The sequence below is a fragment of the Amborella trichopoda genome, chromosome 9, assembly GCF_054954075.1.
Source record: "Amborella trichopoda isolate Santa Cruz 75 chromosome 9, AtrichopodaSantaCruz75HAP2 v2.0, whole genome shotgun sequence".
NCBI classification, from domain to species: domain Eukaryota; kingdom Viridiplantae; phylum Streptophyta; class Magnoliopsida; order Amborellales; family Amborellaceae; genus Amborella; species Amborella trichopoda.
This window is the reverse complement of record NC_142344.1, coordinates 35,755,788-35,782,465: the sequence shown is the minus strand read 5'-3', so window position 1 is coordinate 35,782,465 and position 26,678 is coordinate 35,755,788. Positions and strand designations below refer to the sequence as shown.

General features: G+C 39.3%; 1 protein-coding gene across 24 annotated transcripts in view; it reads right to left on the bottom strand.

Moving 5' to 3' along the window:
• Nucleotides 1–26,678, bottom strand: part of ATRAD17 (RADIATION SENSITIVE 17) — a 67,594-nt gene that overhangs the window by 39,184 nt on the left and 1,732 nt on the right. For 3 of the 24 annotated variants that reach the window (XM_088846115.1, XM_088846124.1, XM_088846126.1), the window contains exons 3-5: nucleotides 25,856–25,968; nucleotides 7,203–7,263; nucleotides 5,765–5,821 (exon numbers count right to left, since the gene is read on the bottom strand). In XM_088846115.1, the coding sequence (XP_088702241.1) occupies nucleotides 5,765–5,821; nucleotides 7,203–7,259 (114 nt within the window). In that variant the 5' untranslated portion in view covers nucleotides 7,260–7,263; nucleotides 25,856–25,968. Of the gene's footprint in view, nucleotides 1–5,764; nucleotides 5,822–6,074; nucleotides 6,153–7,202; nucleotides 7,264–25,855; nucleotides 25,969–26,678 lie in introns of those variants that run through there. The other 21 variants (XM_020675092.2, XM_020675096.2, XM_020675098.2 and 18 more) reach the window with 11 other exon arrangements.

Below are 26,678 nucleotides of genomic sequence, written 5' to 3'. Positions count from 1 at the left end.
TGCTGGGCTGAGCAGGCCCAACCAACATATGCCGCATCTGTCTTAAAATATGGGCCTGTTGGGCTGGGCCAGGCAGGGACTAAATTTTAGAGCCAAAAAACTATCAGCCACAGCCTGGGCTTGGACGACGAAGCCAGATGAGCCATCGCTATATCAAGGAAGGCCAATTGTTTATATTTATTTTGGGACAGGGAACAGACTTGAAACTTTGCATTGCAATGCAGCTGTCACTCCCCTAACCACCAAATTGACCTCAAATATATTAACTAGCATTTTCTACTCCCCCCCCCCCCTGCGGTTTTCTTCTTTCTCTCATTAAATGTGGTGTGGGACTATTTTCCAACTTGAACTAACAATTCATTCAAGATTCCAATTCACTCCATGATCCTACACAACACACACACACACAACAATCCATGAAATTCAACTCTCTTAAAAGGAGTCATATTCATACATCATTGTTATGCATTTTCCCCAAATCTAATCCCACAATTCTTCCAATTAACAAGCATATGATAAAACTTCCAAGATTCTCTTGCTTTGCAACTGAATCTCCTAATACCCTAAAACACCACCAGAAGGTAGCAGAATCATTGGAATCTGTGTAACATTCTGATTGTTATAATTTTGAATCCAGCTGATCTCTTCAATGGGTGAGAGCCCTGTTGAGATATTTATTTCATAAGAAAGATAGTTGGGTGTTCTTGACGGGTTCCTTGTTTTGACACAGGTTAGAGATGGAGCCATCAGATCACAATTCAATGTGGATTTGTAGGACACCATGGGCTATGCAGGGAATCCGATGGGATTAGAGAGTGCACTTTAATAGGATTACAGAGAGATGAACTTCACATGGATTGAGAGAGAGAGAGAGAGAGAGAGATCAGTGGTTGGGAAGAAAAATGACTTGAAGGGGAATGATATCCCACACCAAAGGAGAGGGACTATAGAAGAAACTCACCAACAGTAAGGAGAGGGACTATAAAACGGAGGTTTGATGTAAATTAATTGATGCTGAAGAGTCTTGATGACCGCAACCTGGAAAGGCCGGGCCATGGTTGTTTCAAGTAAAAATAAAACCTGGCTTAGGCAAGTTTGCTTTCCACATTGTTGGGCAGGGGTCAGATCAGGGCCGGGTCTAGGATGACCTTGGGCAGCCCCCTTGCAGCCCTGCATGCAAAGAAGCCAGGCAAAGAAACACAGCTTCTCCGCTTTGAGAAAAATTACTCGTAAACACACACATATTGAAACACATTAGGATAGTAAGGCTACAAGCATCTATAAACGATGTATCTGAAAATTGATTAAAGAGTATATTTGGATTTGGTGACTAGGGGACTGCACATTGGAGACTCACGATTGTAGTTTGGTGGTGCAGAATGTTTTTGAGACCACAAATGAAATAAACCAGAGAAAGCAAAGAAAAACACACCGAACACATGACACGAATCTCAAGTTTTTATGTATACGGGTTCAGGGACCTAGCTCAAGGCCCTTCATAAGTGACCCATTGACTTACGATCTCCCATGGAGAAGTACCTCTGATTGACTTTTCAAGGAAAGTAAAATAGAAAGGAATAGGAATACAAAACAAACGCCATGACCCAGCAAGATTATGAGCTTCTTTACCCTGTGATATGGGACATGGGGGATGTCTCTTTTCCTAAAAATTCTCTCTCAATTACACAATCTCTTGAAGAGGAGGTTGGGTTTAATCTAGCCTAGGCTGACTTTTGGTCTCAAGAGCCTTTGATCTTTCCCAAGTCTCCCTTCCTTGCTCCAATCACTTGATGTAATTTCCCTCCAGTGAAGAATCTCATAACCAAGGTTTGGAGTTAACAAATGTTCCTCCATCTAGGATAGAACTCCTCGAATCTCTTCAAAGCACTCCCACTCACATTAGAGCTCCCTTTGCCTAGATCAGGTCTCAATCCCCCTTAGGATAAGAATCTCACACCCAAGGCCTGGAGGGCCGTAGAACTCTCTCTCTCTCTCTCTCTCTCTCTCTCTCTCTCTCTCTCTCTCTCTCTCTCTCTCTCTAGAAGTCTCCAAGACTAATCATACCAAGATCACCTCCATGAAGGACTAAGGCATAATGTATTTTTCACCTTTGATAGTGATATTAAGGTTTTGCCACATTTCACTTTTTTAGAGAAGGCAGTTACAGGCTTTATTAAATTTCCAAATCATGTCCAGAGAAACATAGGGCTTTCCTTTCCCTGTCGGTTCAGCTTTGAACAACTGATTTTCGGGCTTATTTAGACTATTTAGTATGGTTTTTGGCCAGATTTCTTTCCATGTTTTGCTGGAGAATTGAATTGAGCATCATATGGTTTGAAGCCCATTGAAAAACACCTCATACTTTGGAACATTTGAACAGATTAAGTGGCTATGTGCAGCAGTTATTCCTTTTAACCAAATCTTACGGCCCAAATTGTTCTAACACTTGATCCAATTCATTTGAACCAGTAGTTTGATTTGAAAGTTACTGAGTCAATTTTGTTTCAAGTTTCATTGAAAAAGGCCCAGGGGTGAGGGAGATATTGAGGAAACAAGCCTTGGTGGTCATGCAGTCTACTGCAGACAACAACCCTCTTGTAACCCTTGATTGATCATAGGTTCAATCTCCAATCTAAAGATAAATCCCTTCAATTCTTGTATGAGTTTGTAGGGTAGTGAAAGAGGATCATTTTCCCTACCATGATATACCAGCCAAGGACCTTCCATATGTAATCCCTTATTGCAACATTGTTTGGCCAATCCCTAACTTGGCATATTTGGTTCATTTTTAATCTACCTCCCTCATCTCCGATGTCCTAGGGAGGAGGTCGGTGCCAAAGTACAAGTAGAAGGTTGGGTTCCGCAGAAAGGGAGCTTACTCCACTTTCGATGATCTCGTTACCCTCCCCTTTGAGTCATCACAGCATCCTCCTCAAATGGGGACAATCCCAATAGCTTGGCCCAGCAGTTGATGAAAGCAACAAAAGTCAGGTTTACGAGGTGTCTGAGCTTTGGTTGTCTTCTTAAATTTGGGGAAGCCTCACTAGGCCATTGGCCATGAGGACGTTAAATATTTTCAAATATTGCACCCCGAGGGATGAGGTATGTGTTCTGATCTCAATTTTCCTGCAGAGCATCCTCTAGTTGCCCTTCCACTACAAAGGTCAGATTGGCAAATTCCGAGCATCAGCACTCCTGCTTCCCTAATGAGTTAAAGCCCAATTGTATGAGTCCTTTCTTAATCAAGCATGTCCAAAAGAAATCCTCCATAACATGTCCAAGCATGTGATGACATAGGCAGTAGTTTGGCTAATCATCTCTCCCAACCAGCTTGGGCCTCATTGGGACAGGAAGTTCTCCCATTCCCTTGTTATGTAGAATCTGAAGAACACCTGGGACTAACTCCCTATTGAAAGAGTGCTTCCTTTCCATGCATTCTCTCAGGGTGAGCTAGAATACGTGTCCTCTCAATCTTGGGATCTCGGGCTATTCACCACCCATTTATGTTGTTCGGATTGTAATAAGGCGCACGGACTTGTATCAATCTTTATGATTTAGGTTCTTGCACGTTTCTTGTTGGACACCATTCTTTTCTTTCCCCTTTCAATGAATGACTATCGTGCCATCACAACCTATGATGACGAGCTCCTCCCCTTTAATTTATCAAATCATGACTTCTTGTACCCTTTGACTAATGGAGCGTAGCAGGGATAATTTCCTATGATGTTTGAGCAACCCAATTTTCACTCCCTTGGTGGTCATTTCAGCGAAGGTTTATGGTTAGCTGCTTCAAAATGCTCCAAAACTCCTTTCACATGCTTCTAATGCAGTTTTGCATGGCATATGCCTTGGGTGTGGGAATGTTCTAATAAATGGCCAAGCCACACCACCTTTTATGCATCTATCCACTGGCTCATTTGGCTTTTGAGCTACTTTGAGTAGTTTTATTTATCACTTGGACGTCTGGCTCAACATTATAGAAGAGTCAATAGAACTCTTCTAAGACTTCTGCATCAAACTTTATCATTGTTTCAAAAAGCGGACCACCCAGCGCCTAGGTGGATTTCCCTAAGCGCCCGCCTGAACCCGCCTAGACGGCCGCCCAAGGCCTATGCGGCCCAGGGGCAGAATTGCAGCTCCTTGAGGGTATTTTTGGGTCATTTTTTTAATATAAAGAGGTAAAATTGTGGGTTTTAGGTTCATTTGAAACCTAAAATCCATTAGAGGCTATTTTAGAGAGAAAAAACCCAAAAAAAAAAAAAATAGTTCTACTAGGCAGCCCAGGTTCTGGGTGCCTGCCTAAGCACTGGGCGGCCTGGACCCCCTCCCGACCGCCTAGGAGCCACCTAGCGCTTTTTGAAGCACTGACCTTTATAGAAATGGGTTAAGCGGAGAATACCTTTTGGAGGCCGCTTTTGACAAAGTCTCCACAATTTGTCTTGAAAATGGTCAGTCCATGCGCTGTCTCTATAGACATACATGAAATGGTTGACATGTTGTTTGGGCAAGCCCATGCCATCAAATTTGGGGACCTTAGTTCTTTGGTAACGAGGGGAGGGAAAGGAGTCTTGTCAATATACATATAGTATATATATATCTCCCTTAACAACGCTCTCAAGCCCTCCCAACGTAGGGAGCTCAGGTATGTGCCAATCCCAAGCTCCCGCACCAGCTTTGGGTTGCATTCCCGCTCTTGTTCCCAACCTCCACTTATTCTATATCAAATCTAATAGAGAACACCTTAGTTCAAACAACCACAATGACAAGCATACCTGAGAAAACAAAGAATCTTTGCAGTTACAAATATAAGAGTACAAAAACCCTAAATTGCTCACCAAGAGATGCAATCGGAACTCAATAAACCCGCTCTGATACCATATTACAAAATTAAAGGGCACTTTTGATCTGTTAGATCTGCCCTAAGATACATCAAACAAGTGAAGAATCAAAATCCCAATGAGGTTTAAAAAACAGGGTGGTGTACAGGCAAATAAGGACTTGGAGAAGTCATGTCTCACACTTGGCCCCATAATTTCACCTATTAAATGTAAAATAAAGTATAAAGTTAAAACATTACTCTCAATAATATTACAGAAATATCCCATGGTGATATTTACAATTACTAGAGGACCATAAAAAGAAGAAAAAAAATAAAACAAAATATAACAATAATTTACATCTTTTCACGTCCCAAACTACCCTTCTCTTTGCAGTTGTCCCCATTCAAGAATCGCGCATTCTAAAGTCATCATGCAAGTGGGAATCAATTGTTCCTAGTGATGCTAATTATTTGCATTTGTGATAATGAAGATCAGCAGAATAGAGAGGAAATCAAAATTTCGTACTTGAATGCATCTTTATGTTACATTATAATAACAAGCCATATCCATCAATATCATTCAATTGAAATCACTTTCTCTAAATACAAAATATAAAGTTAAAGTAGAGTATATCTTTCATTTCCTCTATTTTTGTGTCACCAATAATTTAAACGAAAAAAATTTATTTCTATGGTGCCAGACTTCCAGCTCATATACTACCTTTTTAATGAATAAAAAACAATGATGCTCAATGGAAGAGGTAATCAAAATTCTTGGCAACTTCTGAAAATAAAACAAAAAAGTAACATGCAGAATACTAATTTTGCATAGGATATATTATTCTAATGCCAAGTTCACTGACTGCATCACATTGCCAATGGTTATAAAAGACAAAAATTCATCAAGAAACTTCAAAAGGATTTCTGTAAGAAAGTTGTACATACAGATTTCCCAACTCCAGCTGGTCCTGTGAGCACAAGAACATTATTACAAGAATTGACCTGAAGGAAGGTTAAATAAGGTTTCAGCAAATCGCTCAAAATGTGAAGCACAAATGATTACTTAAAGGACTTCAAGCAATAAATTTGTGGCATTCTTCCAAACGTTTGCAGGGAGATGGTTGTCATTTGTATAATATATGAATGCAACCACTATCTATTTGGTCATATACATGTACATTTGTCTAAAGTCAAGGATGCCAAGCTATGATCGCCTAAGGAATTATGGTCACTATGTGTAGTGCACTTATCTCACATGAAGGCCGGTAACATTCACCCAAAGGAAGGACCCCACAACTGAAGGAGGCCTTCACTCATCTTCCCACCTCCACACCTCTTGCACGAAATATATCTCAAATTAGCACTAGATGCCCAAGGCATGGAAATCTCATTTGAGTATGAATTGTGTCCTCAATTGTATCAAGAAACAGCAAGAAATGAGTATGTGCACATATTCCAAAGGACTCAAAAATAAATAAATAAGTAAAATAGTACAATGTCAAAGTATAGAATAAAGCAATTAATTCACTTGTATGGGGCCCTGATTTTATCTACTAGAAATACTACAAAACGAAGAACTGTTCTACATTTTGACTTTTGAGAAGGATCAAGGATCCATGAGTAGGTATGATATTTGTTAGTGAGCACCATCTGAGTAATTTATCTACGTAAATCAGTGTCAACTTCTCAAAGGTTGAAAATTGCCAAGTGCAATACAATATCTTTGGAATTCCTAATATTACATCAAAATCCTGTCTACTTAGATGGAGGATTGTAGTTTTCCATTAAAATAACTAGAATGCTTATTTGAGTATACAGCAAGAAAATCAAGCAAAAATGCAACCATCAAGGGTTAGTTCATATTAAGCTAGGTCTTGCAGCTTCCTCAGTCATCATGATTGATTAGCATTACCAAGAAATTGCTTGATATTTCAAGAAAAGTCTGCCATAATGAGACCTAGGCAACGATAATCTTTTACAAATTAATTTTCTTTAAAGAAATGATCTTTTATGAATTAATTTGAAAAAAACATATCTAAGCTCCATATCAAGATGGAGCACAGAAAAAAAAATCAAGAAATAAAATCAATTCAAAAGTACATCGCAATAAAAATAAAGTATCACTTCCTTGACTTGTAAACTAGAGTTTATGCAACAAAAGCACATTGTGTTCTCCTACAATTGATTAGCATTGGTCTGATCAAACCTCACATTATTGCAAGATTTGTTACATCCAAAACATAAAGGGAAACATATCCTTTCTTGCACTACAAAACTCATTCCAAATAACAGCTGCCTTCCAAATTATTGGGAGAAAAAAAAAAGTAAGATTTCTCAGAGAAAAGTCCAAATCTAAGTACAGTAAGTTGATGAAGGGCATTACCTTTGACATCCTGAACCGCTCTTCCAACCATGTATTTACTTCTCCAACCTGTAACATAAAACTAAGATATTTTATGGTCAGAATAAGATGCATAGGAATTACTAAGTGAACCGCCAAAATAAAACTTGAGCTCTACACTTGCCTCTAGGGAAATAGAAGAGTATAACAGCTAGTGTTACATCAAAAAGCCGCTCCAAAAAGATATCTAAGAGATTCTAGTGATCCACGACGTAAATATTTGTGTTTCAGATGGTAATAACAATTTTTTAATCCATCTTGTTATAATGCATATTATAAAGAATATTTACACATTTTTTAACCCATAAATCATAGCAATATTTCAAATAGGTAAGAGTTAATAGTTTTCCATTCTACCCTTTTGGAGATGACATTACAAAAGCTCGTAATATTAGGCTTAATCCATAGAAAAGACAGAAAACTAAAGTTGGAGCGCAAGTAAAAGGAGATATCACTTCTGACAGTTACATTATTTGCAGACAACTTGAAAGCAATTTTAAAGGTTAAATTATTTGTAGCAAAAGTTTTATGTATCTTAAGGATATTATTGTTGTTATTATAAAACATTGGCTCTCTTGTAAATTAGATGGAATTATTATACTATTCTCCTAACAAGGCTAGGTTTGCAGGAACCACAACAGAAAGAAAGCAATCATGAGGAGCAATTCACTTTGCTTATTTCCCTATGTTTCTCCTGTAATTTCTACAGCCTCCAAGGAAACAGTAATTCACTTCAATGAGTCCTTTTAATTGTTTTTATTTAGTTATGCCTCCCTTACAAAGAGGAGAAAAGATGCAGCTTTATCAAAAGCATAGACATCAAGTTTGGAAAGAAAAAACAAAGAACAAGCTAAGGAAACAATGAGAGGCAGGTGGAGAAAAGGCGATAGAATACGGCACTAAGATTTTATCGCCTTGTAGAAGTAACTCACGCTTAGGCTTCTGTAACCGATTGACTACATCCATTCCTTCACAAGCCAACCCTCATACTACAAATGTAAGTTCGATTATTGTTGCTTCAAACACAAGTTCGATTATTGTTGCTTCAAACACACATGCACACAAGCACACATGCACACGCACACACAAAGGTAAACCATTTGGTTCAGCCAAGGGAGTGAAAGATGTGGCTATGTGGAATTCAAGACTATAAAATTAAAATTTTTTCTTCTTTCCTTTATTAAAGAATCTGAATTTTACTTATAAGTCTCACAAAACATCAATGTTTCAAAAAACGGTCCGTCCAGCGCCTAGGCGCCCAGAAAAATATTTCTGCACGCCTCGACCTGAGCGCCCCAACACGGGCGGCAGTACCTGGGCGGGCACCCAGCGCCCAATTCTGGGCGCTGCCCAGGAAAGTTGGCGTTTTTTTTTTTTTTAACTTTGCCCAAAAGGGCAAAGGAGATCATTTTGACCCCCAAGTTTGTATAAAAGAAGTTTTGGGGTTTCCCCAAAGTGAAAAAAAACAAGAAACCTCAATTTTAAACTTATTTCTAAGAATCTAAAGCAATTTCTGAGAATCAAAAGTACTTTTTGTGGATTGAAAACGTTTGTTTTTCTAATTGAAATTATTTTTTGGGTGCTATTGGTGGTATTAAAGGACTTTTTAGTAGATTCGTAGCTCGATTGACGTAACCAACATCAAAGATCAGATAATTGGTAGAAAAGGTCAGTCTATTATCTTTATTTGAGTTTTCTTTTTCCAATTTGAGATGTCTTCTGCGGGGTCTACTAGGGGTGGAGATCCGAGATAGAAATATTGCGTCAGAATGACAGAAATAAAATTATGTGCAATTTCTGTAGACATATTTCTAATGTTGGCATAAATAGATTTAAGAAACACCTTGTCGGTATTAGAGGTGATGTTGCCCCATGTAAGAAAGTCCAGGATCTTGTAAAGAAAGAAATTTTGGAGTACATTGAAGTTGAAAGAGTAAAAAAATTGTAAAAAAAAAAGATATAGTAGAATTAAAGTCAGAGGTCCATATTTTTTATGATAATATTGACACTGAAGAAGCGGATGAAGAGGGGGAAGAAGAGGTAGCCATGGTTGGTACTTAGAGCTCGAAGACCAAGAGGGCTTTTGGGTCTAAGGAGGCTTGTAAAAGAGGGCCTATAGATAGTTTTTTTACACCTAGCCCTGAGACAGTAATTGAGAAAGGCAAGGGAGGAAAGGCGAAAAAACAAGTGACAATTGAAAATAGGTTTAAGAAGGAAGATAGAGCCAGGGTGATTCAGTATATTGCTCGGTGGTTTTACCATGCGGCCATTTCTTTTAACACTGCTCGCTTGAATATCTTCCATACAATGTTGGAAGCAATTGGGGGCCAAGTTTGAAAGCTCCAACTCCTTATGAGATTGGAGAGCCAGTACTAAAGAAAGAAGTCGAGTACACCAACGAATATCTCAAGACTCGTAAAGAGGGATGGGTTAATTTTGGGGTTTATTTAATGACAGATATGTGGAGTGATAGGAGGAGGAGTAACATGAATTTATTAGTAAATTGTCCCACGGGTACAGTTTTTTTGCGCTCAATCGATGCTTCCAATGATGTTCATGATGCGCATTATATATTTTCTTTCATTGATAAGGGCATTGAGGAGGTTGGGGAGGAACTTGTAATTCAAGTGGTCACAGATAATGCTGCTTCCAATCTACCTGCAGGTCATTTGCTTGGACAGAAGAGGCCTCGCATATTTTGGACTCCTTACACTGCACATTGCGTAGATCTTATGCTTGAGGCAATTGGTGAAGTGTCTACTATTAAAAGAATTATTTTTAAAGCTAAGGAGGTTACAATCTTCATATACAATCACATACTTACCCTTAGCATGATGCGCAAGTTTACAAAAAAGAAAGAGCTAGTGAAGCCCGGGGTCACTAGATTTGCCACTGCCTACCTCAGTCTACAGAGCATGTATAGAAGAGGGATCGCAGTAAGGTCTATGTTTGCTTCAAAGGAATGGAGCAGGTGTAAGTGGTCTAGAGATGCCAAGGGAAATAAAGCACGAGATATTGTTCTTTCAAAATATTTTTGGCGTGGGGTGAAGCATGCGATATTAGTATTTCTTCCCTTGGTGAAGGTCTTGCGCTTGGTTGATATATATAATGCAATGGAAAGGTCTAAGAATGAGATTGCCGAGAATTTGAGCAATGATGCAGTGAAGTATGCTCCAATTTGGGAGATTATAGATGACAAATGGGTTAGGCAACTCCATAGACCATTGCATGCAGCAGGGTAGTATTTGAACCCCAAATTCTTTTATGCAAATGCAGATATTGAGTCAAAAGGGGTAATTATGAATGGTTTTAATGAGTGCCTTGAGAAATTAGTTCCTGATCCACATATCCAAGATAAGATATCAACTAAAGAGTTAATTTTGTACAAATGTTCTTTGATGTCATTTGGGAAAGATATGGCATTAAGACAGAGAAACAAAGACGAACCAGGTACTACTCTTTTGATTTTTGTTTTATAAAATATAAATTTATAATTTTCTTTCAAGTTATAATAATGTTAAATACCTAAATTAATTATAAAGGTTGCCCACATATTGCAGCCCAATGGTGAAGAAAACATGGGAGTAGCGCTCCAAACCTCCAAAATCTGGTTATACGGATCTTGCGTTTGAAAACTACCTCTTCTGGTTGTGAGAGCAATTGGAATTCGTTTGAGATGGTATTTTACTATTTTACAATTTATATGCTTTTTTGTTTATAAGTTCATTTTGTGATATTGATTCATAAAAGGTAAGAAGATCATAGACTCATAGTAGTTACTTATGTATTATTTTTCCTTATAGGTGCATACAAAGAGAAGAAATAGGCTTGAGCAAAAGAAGCTCAATGACTTGGTTTTTGTTAAAGAGCATCAAAGGCTCAAGGAGAAGAAAAACCAGCTAAAGAGGGACCCTATCTCTTCAAAAGACATAGAGAATGCTTCAGATTGGCTAGTTAGTGACCCTAGTACTGAGGAGGTCTTCCCTGTGGAGGGTTTGATATGGGAAATGGTCAAGGAGGCTTCGAGGCAAGCTTCTGATCCTAGAGGGCCACTCGAGCAACTTCTTCTACTGGTACTTCACGAAGGGAGAAAAAGGGAGATGAGGCAGATTCAGAAGAATCTCTGGAAGAAGAGGAATATGTTGAAGAGGGTGATGATTCAAATGTTGTCTTATCTCTTCTTTTGAAGTAACTTTAATACTTTATTGCACCATCTTGGTTTGGGCTTTAGACATTTGGACAATTTTTATTTAGTTATGTGGTTTGTAATTTTTTTGCCTTTTTAGACTATTTCGTTGTGTGGTGTACTGGTTTTTTTATAGTTTTGGAAGTCAGTTTGTTGATAACTTTGAGAGTTGGAGATGTTATTATGGTTTATTTTATGGATATGGAATATGGAGAATATGAGAGTTGGAGACCTTACAATAGCCTATTAGACTTTCAAATGTTTTCTATGGTTTGAAATTTTGAATAAGTTTATTCTCAACCTGATTAACTGAGAGGCTGAGACATGTGATATGTTTGTATATAAAAACATATGCTGCGAACTTGCGATAATTTCAAATAAAATAAATTATAAAATTTGACACAAATATATGCATATATGTGCATTTGGATAGCAAATATATAAAAAAAAAACTAAGAATAAAAATGAATCTTCCACTAACAATTTAAGTACAAATAATGTTCCTGGAAATCATAATAAATATGGAAATATGACTGAAAAATAAAAGTAAACAGTTGGAAGACTTACTCAACTGTGCCAAGGGTTACCCCCACATGACTTGGTACACCCTACACTTGATTCCCACAAATGGTGCCCATGGATCCTATTGGTCTTGCTGGAATTTCAGAGCCGGGAAGCTTGTCTAGGCAATACCTCTCAAACTAGGGTTTTTGAGCGCATACAAACACAACTTGGGTTTATTATAACCCCTTAAGAACAATTAGGACATGCCTAAAAAGAAAGACAGCTCCCTTTTTCAAAACTAGGGTGTGCCCCTCTCTATGAGCTAAAAATGCTAATTAGGGTTTTTATGTGCCACCCCTTTTTCTCTTTAGGGTGGCATGCCGACTTTAGCATGAGTGAAAGTGAGAGAGAGAGAGAGAGGAGAGAGAGATGGGAACAAAAGATGAGAGTTATTTTGGGACGTGGATGAGAGAGAGAGAGAGAGAGAGAGAGGCCAGAGAATTGTGTGTAATGAAAAGGGGGTTCACCTCCTTGGCCCCCAAGACCCCCTTAGGTATGCCTATCCAATGTTCACCTTCACCAATAGGAAATGTAGAAAATTTGTGAGGTGAGATAAAGTAAATTCTGAGCCATCCAACCCTTAAGTCAGCCATTATGATTTAGGGAGGCATATTAGAAACATTATCCCCTTATTTTTTACCACATCCACTTCCAGTATAAGTAGGATTAAACCAATTAAAAAAACTTTCTAGAAACTTCCTTATAAAATTGGTAAGCTCAAAAAGAACCTGTCTTGGTCTCCCTCTAGGAATCGGTAAGCCCAAAAAGAAACGGTGGTGTAATGTCATTGCAAAGGTTGATAAACGCTTAGCAGGGTGGCAAGGCAGATTCCTTTCCATGCAGGTCACAGGACCCTAATAAATGCAACCCTTGCCATCCCAATCTACCTTATGTCCATCTTCCATATCTTAGCTTCTGTGCCCAACAGATTAGAACAGCTCTCTAGAAATTTCCTTTGGTCAGGTCAACCTGAAAAAACTAAGTTCCATCTCTTATCTTGGGATAAAGTTTGTAGACCGAAATCACAAGGGGGACTGGGTATCAAAATCCTTAGAAAACATAATCTGGCCTTGCTTGGCGTCTAGCCACTCAGCCGGACGCGATGTGGGCCTAAGTAATTCGCAGCAAGTATCAAATATCGGCTTCATCTTGGGTTCCACAAGAGACACGTCGATACAGAGCCTCTGGGATTTGGATTTCCATTAACCAATCCCTCGATCATTTCAGAATTCTCACTAGATTGCATGCAAGGGAAGGGCCAACGGTAAGATTCTGGTCGGACCTCTAGCTCGATGACACCCCCTTCAAGGATTTATACCCCTCCCTTTTTTCCATTGCCTCAAACCTTGATTCTATGATGTCCGAGGAAATGGTTTCCCTGGGAAGGAAAAGAGTATGGAACCCATCTTTCAGAAGACATCTCTCTGATGCTGAGATAACCCTTTTAACCAACTATTAGCAGCCTTACATGAGCACTACCTACCGAATACTGGAAATGATTCCTTGGTGTGGACTCCCTCCCCCTCTGGTTGCTTCATGGTTGCCTCTTTCTATAAAAAACTCATCCAACCACTTAGTCTGGTCCTCACCACCCCTGCTGTTCTGTTGAAAGCTTGTCGTCAATGGCCCCCCCAAGAGTCCAACTGTTTAATTGGTTAGCCTGATACCAAAGAGCCTTGACGGTTGACCAACTGCAAAAGAGAGGAGTCCACACCCCTAACAGGTGCATCTTGTGCTTTTCCGAGGAGGAAACCAACGCCCACCTCTTCATTGATTGTGATCAGGCAAGTTTCTTATGGAGTAAAATCCATTTTCTCTTTGGCATCCAATGGGTCAACCCCCCCTCCGTGCCTGAATTACAAGCCATAGACTTCGGTGGGCCGTGGCCGAAAGCCGGAAAAACCCTGTGGAAAGCAGTCATGGCAACTTTGTTGTGGGTCATTTGGAATGAAAGGAATCATAGAATTTTCAGGGGAAGTTATCAACAGCCGTCGGTGCTCCTCCACAAGATTATGTCTATGGTCACTTTCTGGGCAACCAATTCCAAAGAGTTCGCAGGAATTCCTTCCCATAACTTCTCCAACAAATGGAACTTGATCCTATGTCACAAGAGGAGCTATCAAACTCAATTTTGATGGCTGCTCCAGGGGCAATCCAAGACCCTCTGGGGCAAGAGGAGTATTGCGAGACGTTGTTAGGAGATTGTTTTTACGTATGCTGAACCTCTCAGTGTCATGGGTGCCCAACAAGCCGAAGCATTGGCACTGTTAATAGGATTACAAAACCTTAACCTCTCTTGGGGAACCTCACTGTTAGTTGAAGGGGAATCCAGTAACGTCATCTCATGGACTTCTAGAAAATCCACTCCTCCTTGGAACCTCTTGCACGTCTTTGACGAGATTGATATTTTATGCAGGGATATCAGCGTCTTATGGATGCATACCTTTAGGGAGTCCAACACTCTAGCAGACGTCCTGGCCAATGATGGAGCTGACCTCACTGTTCAACCACGCCTTCAGTAATCCTGCGATCATTCTGGCCACTTTTTGCTTTTTGCCTTTTGCGTACACCGCTTATATGTAATGAGGGTGCTCTATAAACCCTCCCATGTCTTTTGCTATGCCAACGTTTTGTTGTCACTAGCGGTATTTTTGGTTATGTATAAGGTTTTTTTTTACCTTGGCCTCTGAGCCCGGGTGGCACCCATTTTTTGTGAGGGCTGCTACTCCTTTCTCTTGTAACTCACTCTTTGTTAAACATCAGTTAACTTTATCAAAAAAAAAAAAAACTTCCTTATAAAATTCCATAAAATTGTAGGAAGTCAAAACAATGTACATTTGGTCAAAATTAACTCCCACAAAATAAGGACACAATCTTTTCATATATAGAATAATAAACTAATTTAAAACATAATGTTTAATTAAAAAAACACTTATGGAAAGGGGGGTACAATGCCCCTATGGGTGACATGTGGGCCCTTATGGACCCCACACACCCACCATGGGGTATGGTTTTTCGGTCAGAATCTTGACTGTAATGTATTTGTTAGATTCTCCGATCGAAATACAGGAAAACCCCATTCAATTCTCGATGGAAACGGAGTTTTGCGAATTCTCCCCAGAGCTGGAAGATCATTTCGAGATCTTTGAGTATATTCGAGGGTTCAATGTGACTATTGTCACTTCGGCCACCACCCAAGATGAGACTTTACCACCGTGGAGCGGCTTTTTACAAAAAGATGAGGGGGATTATCAGTAACATATCGGAGACGCGAAATATACGAGATCACAAACATAGATTGCTCACGGATAAATATGAATTGAGACGAAAGCGCACACATGTGATGCTAGATCCAAGGGCCCCACATCTACCTTTCTTTATCCTCATCATTTCAAAAATGCCCTTTTTGAAAGAATTTACATCAGAAATAAATTTTAAAAATTCTGAAAAAAAAGTCTAAAAATCATAGAAGCATTTCTAATACTGAACATAAAATATCTAGAAGTGGATCGGTACCAATGGCTCAAAATAAAATGGCTATAAGGGCACTCCACCAAACCTGGTGACCGTAATCCACAATTGTCTTCTCAAACCAACCCAACGAGACCCATGACTCACAGTCTCATGAGGGGCTCATGATTGGCTCGTCAAAACTAGACAATAAAAAGTGGAAACATAGTCCTGGAATGTGAATTACAGTTCCTTCTCTTTAGAGCAAACCAAGCACATATCACTATAGTGCAATGGGGACTCTCTCTATGCACATATACAGGTGTCCCTCTACAGGGTTGCTTCCTGGTAGTGCAGCTATCAAATGTACATGCCGTGCAGAAGTTTGTTGAGGATTTAGCTCTTGCTCTCACAGGCCTACATCCGCACACACGAGACCATACAGCTCTTCTAGCCTACCAGTTATCCCTAAGCATTTCATTGGCCTCAACAAGGGATGATCCTCTATAAACCCTTTTCAGTAGTGCCACATGCCCAAAGATAAGGGTTTTGGACATGACCAAGGTCATAGACCACCTAACCCTTGGTTAATAAAATAATACACTCTCCCAGGAGTATGATCCACTATAAATGTCTTTTACTTTACATGCTTCACGGCCTTTAAAAGGCCACAAACCCCAACAGGGAGGACTGCAACAGTCGTTTACTCTCTCCCATTTTGGGAGGCGTAGAGTAGTAGAGGCATTTGTTTCAACTCACTGCAATAGTGGTTCACCCTCCACCATTTTGGTGGCCTTAGAGGCATTTGTTTTGGCACAAATTTGTTACACACATTTTTTTTCAACCCAGCAAAGAAGTCCATGAAAAAGAATTGAATAAAGAAAACAGGAAAACAGTTTTTTGATTGTGGTTAGCATAGGTCGTCCATTTCATGGCCAGCTAGATCTAGTCCTTCAAGAACTCATAATCAATTATCTTTCTTAATTGTTCACCTAATGATGATGAGCCAATCTACAAAATTTAGGGTCAAACACATCTCCCTAAGGCCTCAAGGTCAAACCTTTGTCTTTTCTAGATTGGACAGCCCATATTCACTGCATTTTCTCTCCTCAAACACCAAACAAAAAAAAAATCCAAGGTTTTCTCTAAAAAAAAATTTCATAATTATTGTCATCAGTCCGAGAGAAAGTGTACCAAATTTCGGGACAACCGTTGCAATGTTCTGCACTTGAGCAAGCAAACACCCCAACCTTCACCACCCCGACGCCAAAAAAAAAAAATAACTACCCAAAAATGAAAAATAATACCACAAACTCATGTGATATATAGAGAAATATGCCCATACAACGAAATTAATAACAGGTTTAATTGGATCCCACTTTTGCTCTAAAAAGTATATAAGCAGTGGGCTTATGCTAAATTATAAGCCTGTGGGTCAAAACACACAGCTGGACTACATCATCAAAACAAGTTTCAACTTTGTACACAAATGTTCCAAGGTTGATGCAGCCAGAAATATAATCCATTAAGCATTGTTGTAAAATCGGGATAACCCAATCAACCCTTTTGAGCAAATCGGGATATCTCAAATCCCACTAGATGTAGTGAACACTACACTACAATGATTTCAACACTCAAATAACATGCCCAAGATGCAATAACAAGTGCAATATAATTGGGAATAATATAAAAACAATAAAACAAGCAATATGGAAAATTTTCAAAGCACAACAACACAAATGAAAGTAGAGAGCGACATGCACATATACGTGGTTCATCCAAGATGGGCTACATCCACGGGCTAGATGGCAAAGATGTACACACTATCAAGAGGAAAACTTACAAGATTGGGGTTATGTAGAGTTACCTCATACAATCTCAAGGAAAGCTCAAACAAAAGAACTTTCTACCACAAAACCACCTACAATCGACTCCTTGATTCACGGATGCCGCAAAGAACAAGATGAGCCCCAAATGGTGGTGCTAGGGTTTGTTGCAAAACCCCCAATTTTCAACCCAAGCTTCTCTCTCTACAAATTCCCTTTTCTCTTTAGAATAGCTCACTCACTCACCCACACGTTTCTCTCTCTATCAAAACCCTTTTAAGAGCCTCCACTAAAAAAGTATATTTTTAGTGACAAAAATACCCTTTAACAAGAGGGAGAATACCATAGGGCCATAGGGTGTGATCTTTGCATCACATCCCAACAAGCTTGTAAACGACAACAATGAGCAATACTTGCCATATTTCAGAAACTACGGTATTTTTTAGATAATGGAATACAGAGAGCATGCCTAGCATGAATCATTTCATTAATCGGATCCCTACCTGGTTGAGAAAAACTTGCTTCCTCATGCTCTAAGTAGCCTGTTTTGCATTTTATCATGTCATTTAGAAGACAGTAATAATCATGGTTGCTTAAATCAGAAACTAAAATAACGACACCTTAGTATAGGAAGTTGTTTGGAGCTGGTTTTCCCTTCTTTTTTTTCTTCAGGTAGTTCAATAATGCTTTTATTTTAAAAGAAAACAATTTACAAGTCATAGTAGAAGCCACTCAAAATGGATCACAGGATTCATTTTTTTGGCAGATCACTGAACACTTACCAGTCCATTTGCCATATTTATACAGATGTGAATTAGATAACTGACAAACTCAAAACTTATGGTAGAAGATATCATCTATGTGCATCGACCCAGCAGCATTATAAACCTGGAGTTCTTTGTCATGTCAAGTGGGACAAATAAGAGATACCAAATTTTGGATTTTGATTTTGATTTCCCACCTTCTTGGACTTGGGCTTAGATATGCTTGCAATATACAACTGAATGTAACAGTATTGGGGGGTACATCCCAATGCTATGTATGTTCCATTCAACTCAAATTAATTGCATCATTAAGCAATAGAAATGAGATAGTGGAACTACAATTTTCTAAGCAGAACCAAACATGGTAATCAAGACCTAGAATTGATGTGTAGGGCATTTTGAGGGCCGCAACAAAATTTTCCAGGATTGAATCCCACAGCTAACCTAACCCAAAACGTAGAAGTGAACATAAATAGCACATGGAAACATATAGCCCCAGCGCACATGAATGGCTAGTAATGCAAAAAGTTAAGAATATGGACAAGTGCTTCCACTTTAAAGTCCACAGTACCCATATATAAAAGTGTTATGTACTCATGGACAAGTGCTTCCACTTTAAAGTCCTTTGTACTCATATATAAGAGTGTTATGTACTAATTCAAGCGGTCATACAAGATTCCATAAACAACAATTCCATTAATTTTTGTTTCCCCAATTCCTTGAATAGATAAAAGTTTCACATGAGGCTGCTCGGCACTTCTTCCGGTCCTCACGGCGCCGAAACCCTTTCTTAAAACCATGGTGCTCTCTTTTTGGAAGTAAGGAGAAAAGCGTGTTCCGTGCCCACCCCCAAGGTTGACCCCAATGCCCGCTGGGATAAGGGTTGGGCGTTGCGGTGTGTGTGGTTGAAGCCAACAAAAGAAAGTTTTGTGAGGTAAGGCTTACCTCACAGTAGTGGGGTCGGACACTCCCGGGCGTGTGGGCCCTCTTAGATGTCGGCGCCCTTGAGGCACCTGCAGAAAGCCCCGCAGCCTTTCGGCTCGGTTTGGTGCCTGCTTCTTCACATCCTCACCTGTCCTCGCGCATGAAGAAAGAAGAGGAAAGAGGAAAAAGAGAAGAAGAGAGAAGGGATGGAGAAGAGAAGAAGAGAAGAACGGAGGGAGGGAACCACTCGATAAACTTGCGTAGCCTTCCGGCAACACCTCCCCTAGGAGGCGATACCAGCGATTCAAGATAGACCCTAAGCACTAGGCTTAGGTACCCCGGAAGCTAGGTAGGGCGTGATCGTTGGGAGCTAAGCCCAAGCTCAACCAGTACGCCAGCTTCCTTAAAGAGTAGTGATGAAAGAAGAAGTTAAGGAAGAAGAAGGGAAGAAAGAGGAAGAGAAGAGATAGAGGAGAAGGGAGGCAGGGAACCACTCAATAAACTTGCTTAGCCTTTCGGCATAACCTCCCCTAGGCAGCGATACCGGCGACTCAAGAGAGACCTCACGCACTATGCCTAGTTACCCTGAAAGCCAGGTAGAGGTGTGATCCGTGTTGGGAACTAAGCCCAAGCTTAACTAATACGCAAGCTTCCTTGAAAAGATGAAAGAAGAAGACGAAAGAGGGGAAAGAGAAGAAAGGAGAAGAGAAAGAGAGAGGGATAAGAGAAAGAAAGGAGGGAAGAGAGAATAAAAAGAGAGAGAGGGAAGGAGAAGAGAAAGAGAGAAAGAGGGAAGAAGAATAGAAGAGAGGAGAGCGAAAGAGAGAGAAGGTAGAAAAGAAGAGAGAAGAGAAAGAGAGGGGGAGACCGGCGGCCTAGCCGTCGGCGTGAGAGTGAAAGGAAGAGTAAGAGAGAGAGAGAGAAGGAGAAGGAGAGAGACTAGCGGCCTAGCCACCAGTGTGAGGGGAGAGAGAGAGAGAGAGGGAGAGAGAAAGAGAAAGAGAGAGGGATCGGTGGCTTAGCCGCCGATGAGAGAAGAGAGGGAGGGGGAGAGACCGGTAGCTTAGCCGTCGGTGTGAGGCAGGGAGAGAGAGAGAGGGCACCTAAGTGGGAGAGACCTATGGTTTGAGACCAGCATCAAGGTTGATGAGCCCGAGATTTGAGCTCGGCGCCTTGAGAAAGATGTAGGTTGGGATAGGACTAAGGAGGTAGGGTGTACGGTCCAAGGGAGTAGGATGTATAGTTTAGTGGCGTAGGGTGCATGGTTTAGTGGAGTGGGGTGTATGATCTAAGGGAGTAGGGTGTATGGTTTAGTAGAGTAGGGTATATGGTTTAGTGGAGTAGGGTATATGGTTTAGTGGAGTAGGGTGTATGATCTAAGGGAGTAGGGTGTATGGTTTAGTGAACTAGGGTGTACGGTTTAGTAGAGTAGGGTGTATGGTTTAGTGGAGTAAGGTGTATGGTCTAGGGGAGTAGGGTGTATGGCTCAAGGGTATTTCTCTCAAGGGAACAAATTTTCTCTCTCTTCTCTCTTGTGTTGAGCAAGGAAGATTTCTACTCAATCTTGGTTCAAATTGATTAAAAACTGCTCAAACATTACAAATTACAAGTGATCTGCTTATACAGAGGTACCCCTTAAACTCAAAAGCTAACCACATTGCCAGAAAATACAATTAAAATGAATTTAAAGTAATTTTCGGATTTTTAAGGAAAATGACCATTTCTACACCTAGAAAAATGTGAAAATGACAAATAGGTCGCCAAAAAGGGACATCTTCCTATCCACATGGCTTGGGGCCTACTTCCTTGCGATCCAGCGACATTTCGGCTGATCTATCGTCGTGAAAACGTTGATTGTCCCGGGAGGAAAGTTTTGATATATGATATGAATCTTGATATGGAGTTTTGCTTATGGTTTCAAAATTCCAGCCAAACACACAAACTTGAATCCTTGAACGTTCAATCTAGGTTGATCGATCATGTCTTCAGTCTTCTTTTTGCTCGTCAATCGAAGAGGAAATCGTTGTGATCGTTTTGCAACAAAAATCATGCGATTTAGACTCTGATTGATCATTCTATGAATTTTGGAAATCGCCAAAAAATGGTTTTCCAATGACCAGAAAATCATGCATTCTTTAGAGCCTTGGTTTGGGGTCTTCCCGGTCTCCACTTCGAGCAAATCTTACCTCAAATCAAAGCCCTTCGAGTCACGGTCGCAATGGTTTTGTTTTTAGGGTCATTCGATCTCGGGGCTTCGAGAAACATCCGTCATAGTGAGGAGATGTCTTGCACGCAAAAATCTTCATAATGCACTTTCCAGGCAACCGTCTCTGTAGGATTTCTCCCTTCTCAAGCATTATCTCGAGGCGTGCCATATGTCAAATGTTCCTCGACGACAAGAACGACATACTAAAATTTGAGATTGATCCGCCTTAGGACGAAGGAGATACAACCCTCACAAGATGCCTCGTTTTTTAAAAACACAATTACTATAAATGGAAACTGGTTCTTGGTGGCTTCTCATGTCATGAATAGTAAAAGGCCTCGCTATTTTGGAAAAGTAGGACCTAGAAATGTCTGTTTGAGCTGAAATTTGACCTTTAAGCTTTTCTCGGCCTTCCGAATTCATCTATGGTGGTCTGACAAGAGATCAATAACAGGGAGTTTTAGCTATGGTGCTCTCTGTGCATGTAAGAGAATTGTACTCCAAACTGATTCTTTGCCTGTTCCCTCTATTTTTATAGGATCGTGACGAAACTTGAGGGACGCTCTTGGGATGTCATAAGAGGCTCTTATATATCTTTTGGAGCCAAGATGACACCATTACTATTGCTCTTCAAAATAAGGCTTATTCTTATGCAAGCTTCCACAATCCACGGGTATGTCTAGTACCCTACTGGTCTTGGTCGCAATCGCCTCCTCCTTCATTCACATTGAGGAAAGAAGTGCGTCAAAAATACCCTACAACATAGGCATTTATATACAACTACCCAACACTATAGAGAATATTGATCCTTGTTAAGATTGAAAAAGAAAAGGAGAGAGTAATATTCAACCGCCGGATAGTGTAAATATAGATGTCTTTTCACACTATAAAAGCATGGGCCAATGCGCCCCATATATACACATGGATCCCTTATGGGCGTCACAATATAAGTAAACATATACAGGAGTTACACCAAGAAAATCATTCAGATATAGTAGAATATATACACATTCAGTCCATATTGAGTTTCCAAATTGCATGGATATTTCGTCAATGTGCATTATTATCACATGCAAGATTACATAATGGGCATGAGGCCCAGAATAGTGAATTGCAGGTTTCTTTAATAGCCGGCCCCCCATAACAGTCACTACACATCATAGATGCCCAGCTTGCCCAAAGTATCTTTTAGTCCAACTCGATTAAAAGCCTTGGTAAGTATTCTACCATTTGATTCTCAAAGAGAACAAATGAGAGTACAATGTTCAAGAAGATGGGACCGGCTGCCCAAGAAGTAAGGGGTCCCAACCGCCTGGGCGCCATTGTGCAAAAAGAAAAAGGGGGTTTTGGGGGAGTTGGGGGGCTGGAATATATTATATATTTTGAAAACTTTCGACATATTACTCTACGTTTGGCCATAAATTTGCAAATATTATACCATTTTTGGCTATAAATTTTACTAGCACTCTCTTGTAGCCAAACAACAAGTAATCTTTTCAAATCTACATTATGAATTAGAAATAAAGCCAAACATAGCAAAATATATATTATAAATTTTTAAATTCGTATTTTAAATTAGAAACATAACAAAAATATATTATAATACTAAAATAGAGAAACCTTAAAAAAAACTCAAAAAAAAAAGATACTCATGAAGTTTCATCATAAATGTAAAGCCAAACTTCAAAAATAAATACAAGAAATGATGAAAAAAAATATAGCATAATTCAAACATTCACAAAAAATATGAAACACTAAAAAAAATATTTTTTGTGGAACAAATCAAGTTCTCTTGGGCTTTGGGGGACCAAAATTGTCCCCCCCAAATACAATTTCCCCCCTCTTCAAGATTGGAATACGACAATTTTCCCCTTTTTGCGAGGCCCATTTTTGGGTTTTGCCAAAAGGGCCCTAGGTGGGCCCTGGGCGATTAGTTGGCTTCCAAGGATCACCATCCCGCATTGGGCAGTATAAGCCCAGGGAGGGGCGGCAAGTGCTCCCAGCCACATGGGGCTAACTTTTTGAACTTAGGAGTACATATTGCTTTTGAACCGACCTTTTCTCTGGTAAAGCAATAGTCGAACTCAATGTGCTTGATTCTTTCATGAACTCAATATAAATTGCCCCTTGATTATCATAATGTAGAGGAATAGGAGCTAATACATAAACCCATATTTTGAAAAAATGTAGCCAAACTATTTCACATGTAGCACTTGTCGTTGCTCAATACTCAGCTTCTACTGAAGATTGAGCTACAACACTCTACTTCTTACTCTACCAGATGACTAAATTACAACTCACTATCATAAAGTAGTCACAGGTAAATTGTCAATCAAGAGAACACCCACCCCAATCTGCGTCATAGAAACCTTGTATATCAAGGTGACCATTACTAATATAAAGTAGTCCTCTCCCTTGAGCAGATTTAAAATATCAAAAATGTGATAGACAGCCTCCATGTGGTGGGCGCATGGTGTGTGCATAAACCAGCTTGCCATGCTTAACAGCATATGCAATATTTATGCGATGTGACAGTCAAATAAATAAGTCTACCACTAATCTCGGATATACAACAAGGTTACTCAAGAGATTCTGATTGTTGACCATACAATTTCTTATTAAGCTCTATGGGAGATTCTGTTGGTTTGGCTCTAAGCATTCATGTGTCATTGAAGAGATTAAGAGTATCCTTCATTTGAGACAAAATTATTCCTTGTTTAGACCTAGCCACCTCTATCTTCCAAGGATCAATGAACCAAAATCCTTGATGTAAAAAAGACCCTAAGAAATCTTTCATCCACATAGACTATCGGTATTTTGGTAGAACAAGAATCACTTTTAACAAATATAAAATGATCAGAAACACTCCTCTAAATTCCAAATTGATATATGGCCATACTGAATTTTTCGAACCAATCCCAACATGACTATTTTAGTCCATATAAAGCTTTTCTCAATTTGCAAACCTTCCCATTCTTGCCCTAAGGATAAAACCCAGGTGGTAATGCCATATAAACTACGCCTTATCTCCATGGAGAACGGCATTCTTTACATCTAATTAGTGCATAGCCATTACACTGCAATAGATAAAAGCACGTACTGATTTCAATTTTTCTGTAGGAGCAAAAACCTCCTTATAATCACCCCATTACAGGAGGTAAGGACAAGGATGATGAAAGTTTATATGTTCCACCCTTAAAGGCATTGGTCATGAATCCATAGCAAGTTTAACTTCACAATGAGCATGAGAAAAGGACGAGAAACCAACTTTCTTACAGGTCATATAATCAGTAGCCCTCAATAATCCAAGATGTAGAAGAGGTGGAGTTGGAGGTATGGTTTGCAGATGCATATGTACCTATTACACTACTAGTGTCTTAGAGTTGAGTGAAGCCTTGAAAGTAGTCAACTGGTGCTGTAAATCTTTGTGGCTTGATCTCTTGGACTGGATACATTGTTGCATGGCTTAAAGTTTCCTCCCCTTCACTCGATACAACATAAGAACTTGCATTCCCTAGTTTCAGTCTTAAGCGCAGATGCAAGTCCCAACAGTGCTCTCAGGTGTACCTCCTCTTCCCACAATGGGAGCATTTGAAGTTCCCTTTTTCAACGAGAGAGAGATGGGCACCATTTGGTCCTTTCATACCCACTTTTCCTAGCTCGAAATTTGCTGCAGAGACTGATCTTTCAGGGTGGTACTTGAGTTTTGTCCTTCTGCAATAGCCTTTTAACTAGCCTTCCCCCTTGCATAATTATAGACTGATTCAAGAGAGGGAAATTTGTCCTTTCTAAGAATCTGTACTCTTTAAAGTTTAAACTCAGAATGCAAGCCTACTAAGAACTCAATATTCTTTATTGCTTGGCCTATTTTTTAATGTCATCAACAGTGGGAAATTTGTTATTGCCCCTTGCTGCAAATTTGTTATTTTGTGATGCGATTGGTAAATCCTAGATATAACATCTCATAACAAGTATATGTCTTGGCTATTGCCTTCCATATTTCCTTTGCAATTCTAAGAAACAACAATTTCCTATTAATACCTGGCTGCATGGATAGAAGAAGTCATGCCACTACTATCAACTTCTTACTTCACCATTCATCATGGGATAGTTCATTTACGGGATATTCTTTCACCTTTCCTTTTCATATCTTGTTTGAAAATATGAGGTTGCCAATACACCCCACTTCAAGCCCAAGAAGGAAGAAAAATCATGATTATATGGTTACCGGAAATAATGGATGTCCTAGGATTTCAAGTCCTGCTCGATACCATGTTAAGATTGAGAAAGAATAGAAGAGAGAGAAACTAATATTCATGCGCACGATTGTGTAAATATAGAACTCTTTTTACATTATACAAATTATGGGGCAATATGCCCTATATATACACAGGAATCTCTTATGGTAGTTACAATATAGGTCAACATGTATAAAAGATACAGCAAGAAATATCATCCAAATATGGTAGAATATTACATAAATTTACTACATATTGAGTTTCCAAAAGTGCGTCAATATTGGCTCACTGTGCATTACTACCACATGCAAGTTTCCAAAATGGGCATGAGGTCCACAATAGTGCATTGCAGGTTTCTTCAATAGTTGTGGGCACTATAACAGTCACTACAATCCTCATTAAATTGAAGCAACAAACTGATTTTCAGGGAAAAGAACAAATCAACAAATTAAATGCAACTTGAAAAGCAAAGCAAACCTTTTTCTTATGGACTGCAAGCTCTGCCAAGCATCGGGGTTTATATTTATCAACCCAAAGGTCTTTTACATCCCCACAATCTAAACACAACTGTTGTTTTCTTTTCTTACCTACTAAACAAAAGGACAAATATAGATCATTAAAAAACAAAAATTTGCTAGAACTGCTATAAAAAATAAAATGAATTTGCTAATCAGTGTCATTCAACAACAAGAAGCCACATGTCAAGACTCAGGACTGCATTAACAACTATAACAAGTACCAAGACAAAATATTAACATGATAAATAAAATCAAAGAGTAGTAAAATCAAATTAAAGAAATGAACAGGATGCACAAGTATTACCAATGACCCAAAGACAAAATCACTACATCCGGCCTCACATAACTTGCAGGATATATCAAAAACAAAATAGTCCCAAGAAAACTATATGAAATCCGGAGCAAAATTATCATAAAAAAATGACTCAATCAAAAGTAAATCATACCTTACATTAACATCGGCATTAGAACTTCAAAGAATCAGTCCAATCATACATCTTACAACTCAATAACTCAAAGGCACTCCATGTATTTGCAGTAATTAGGTCAAAGAATTATTAGAATCCATTCAAATTGTAATCTATGCATTTTTAGAATCCATTCAGATTGTAATCTATGCATTTTTGTGAATCATTTTCTGCACGTATGAAGAATCAAACTGCAGCATATATATCCTTGTAAATCTCCCGTCCCCAATCAGGTATATTTTGTATATCACTATCAACCAGATAAAAATAATTGAGGGGAATAATACACTGCTTCTCAAGTGTACAACCCTAAGC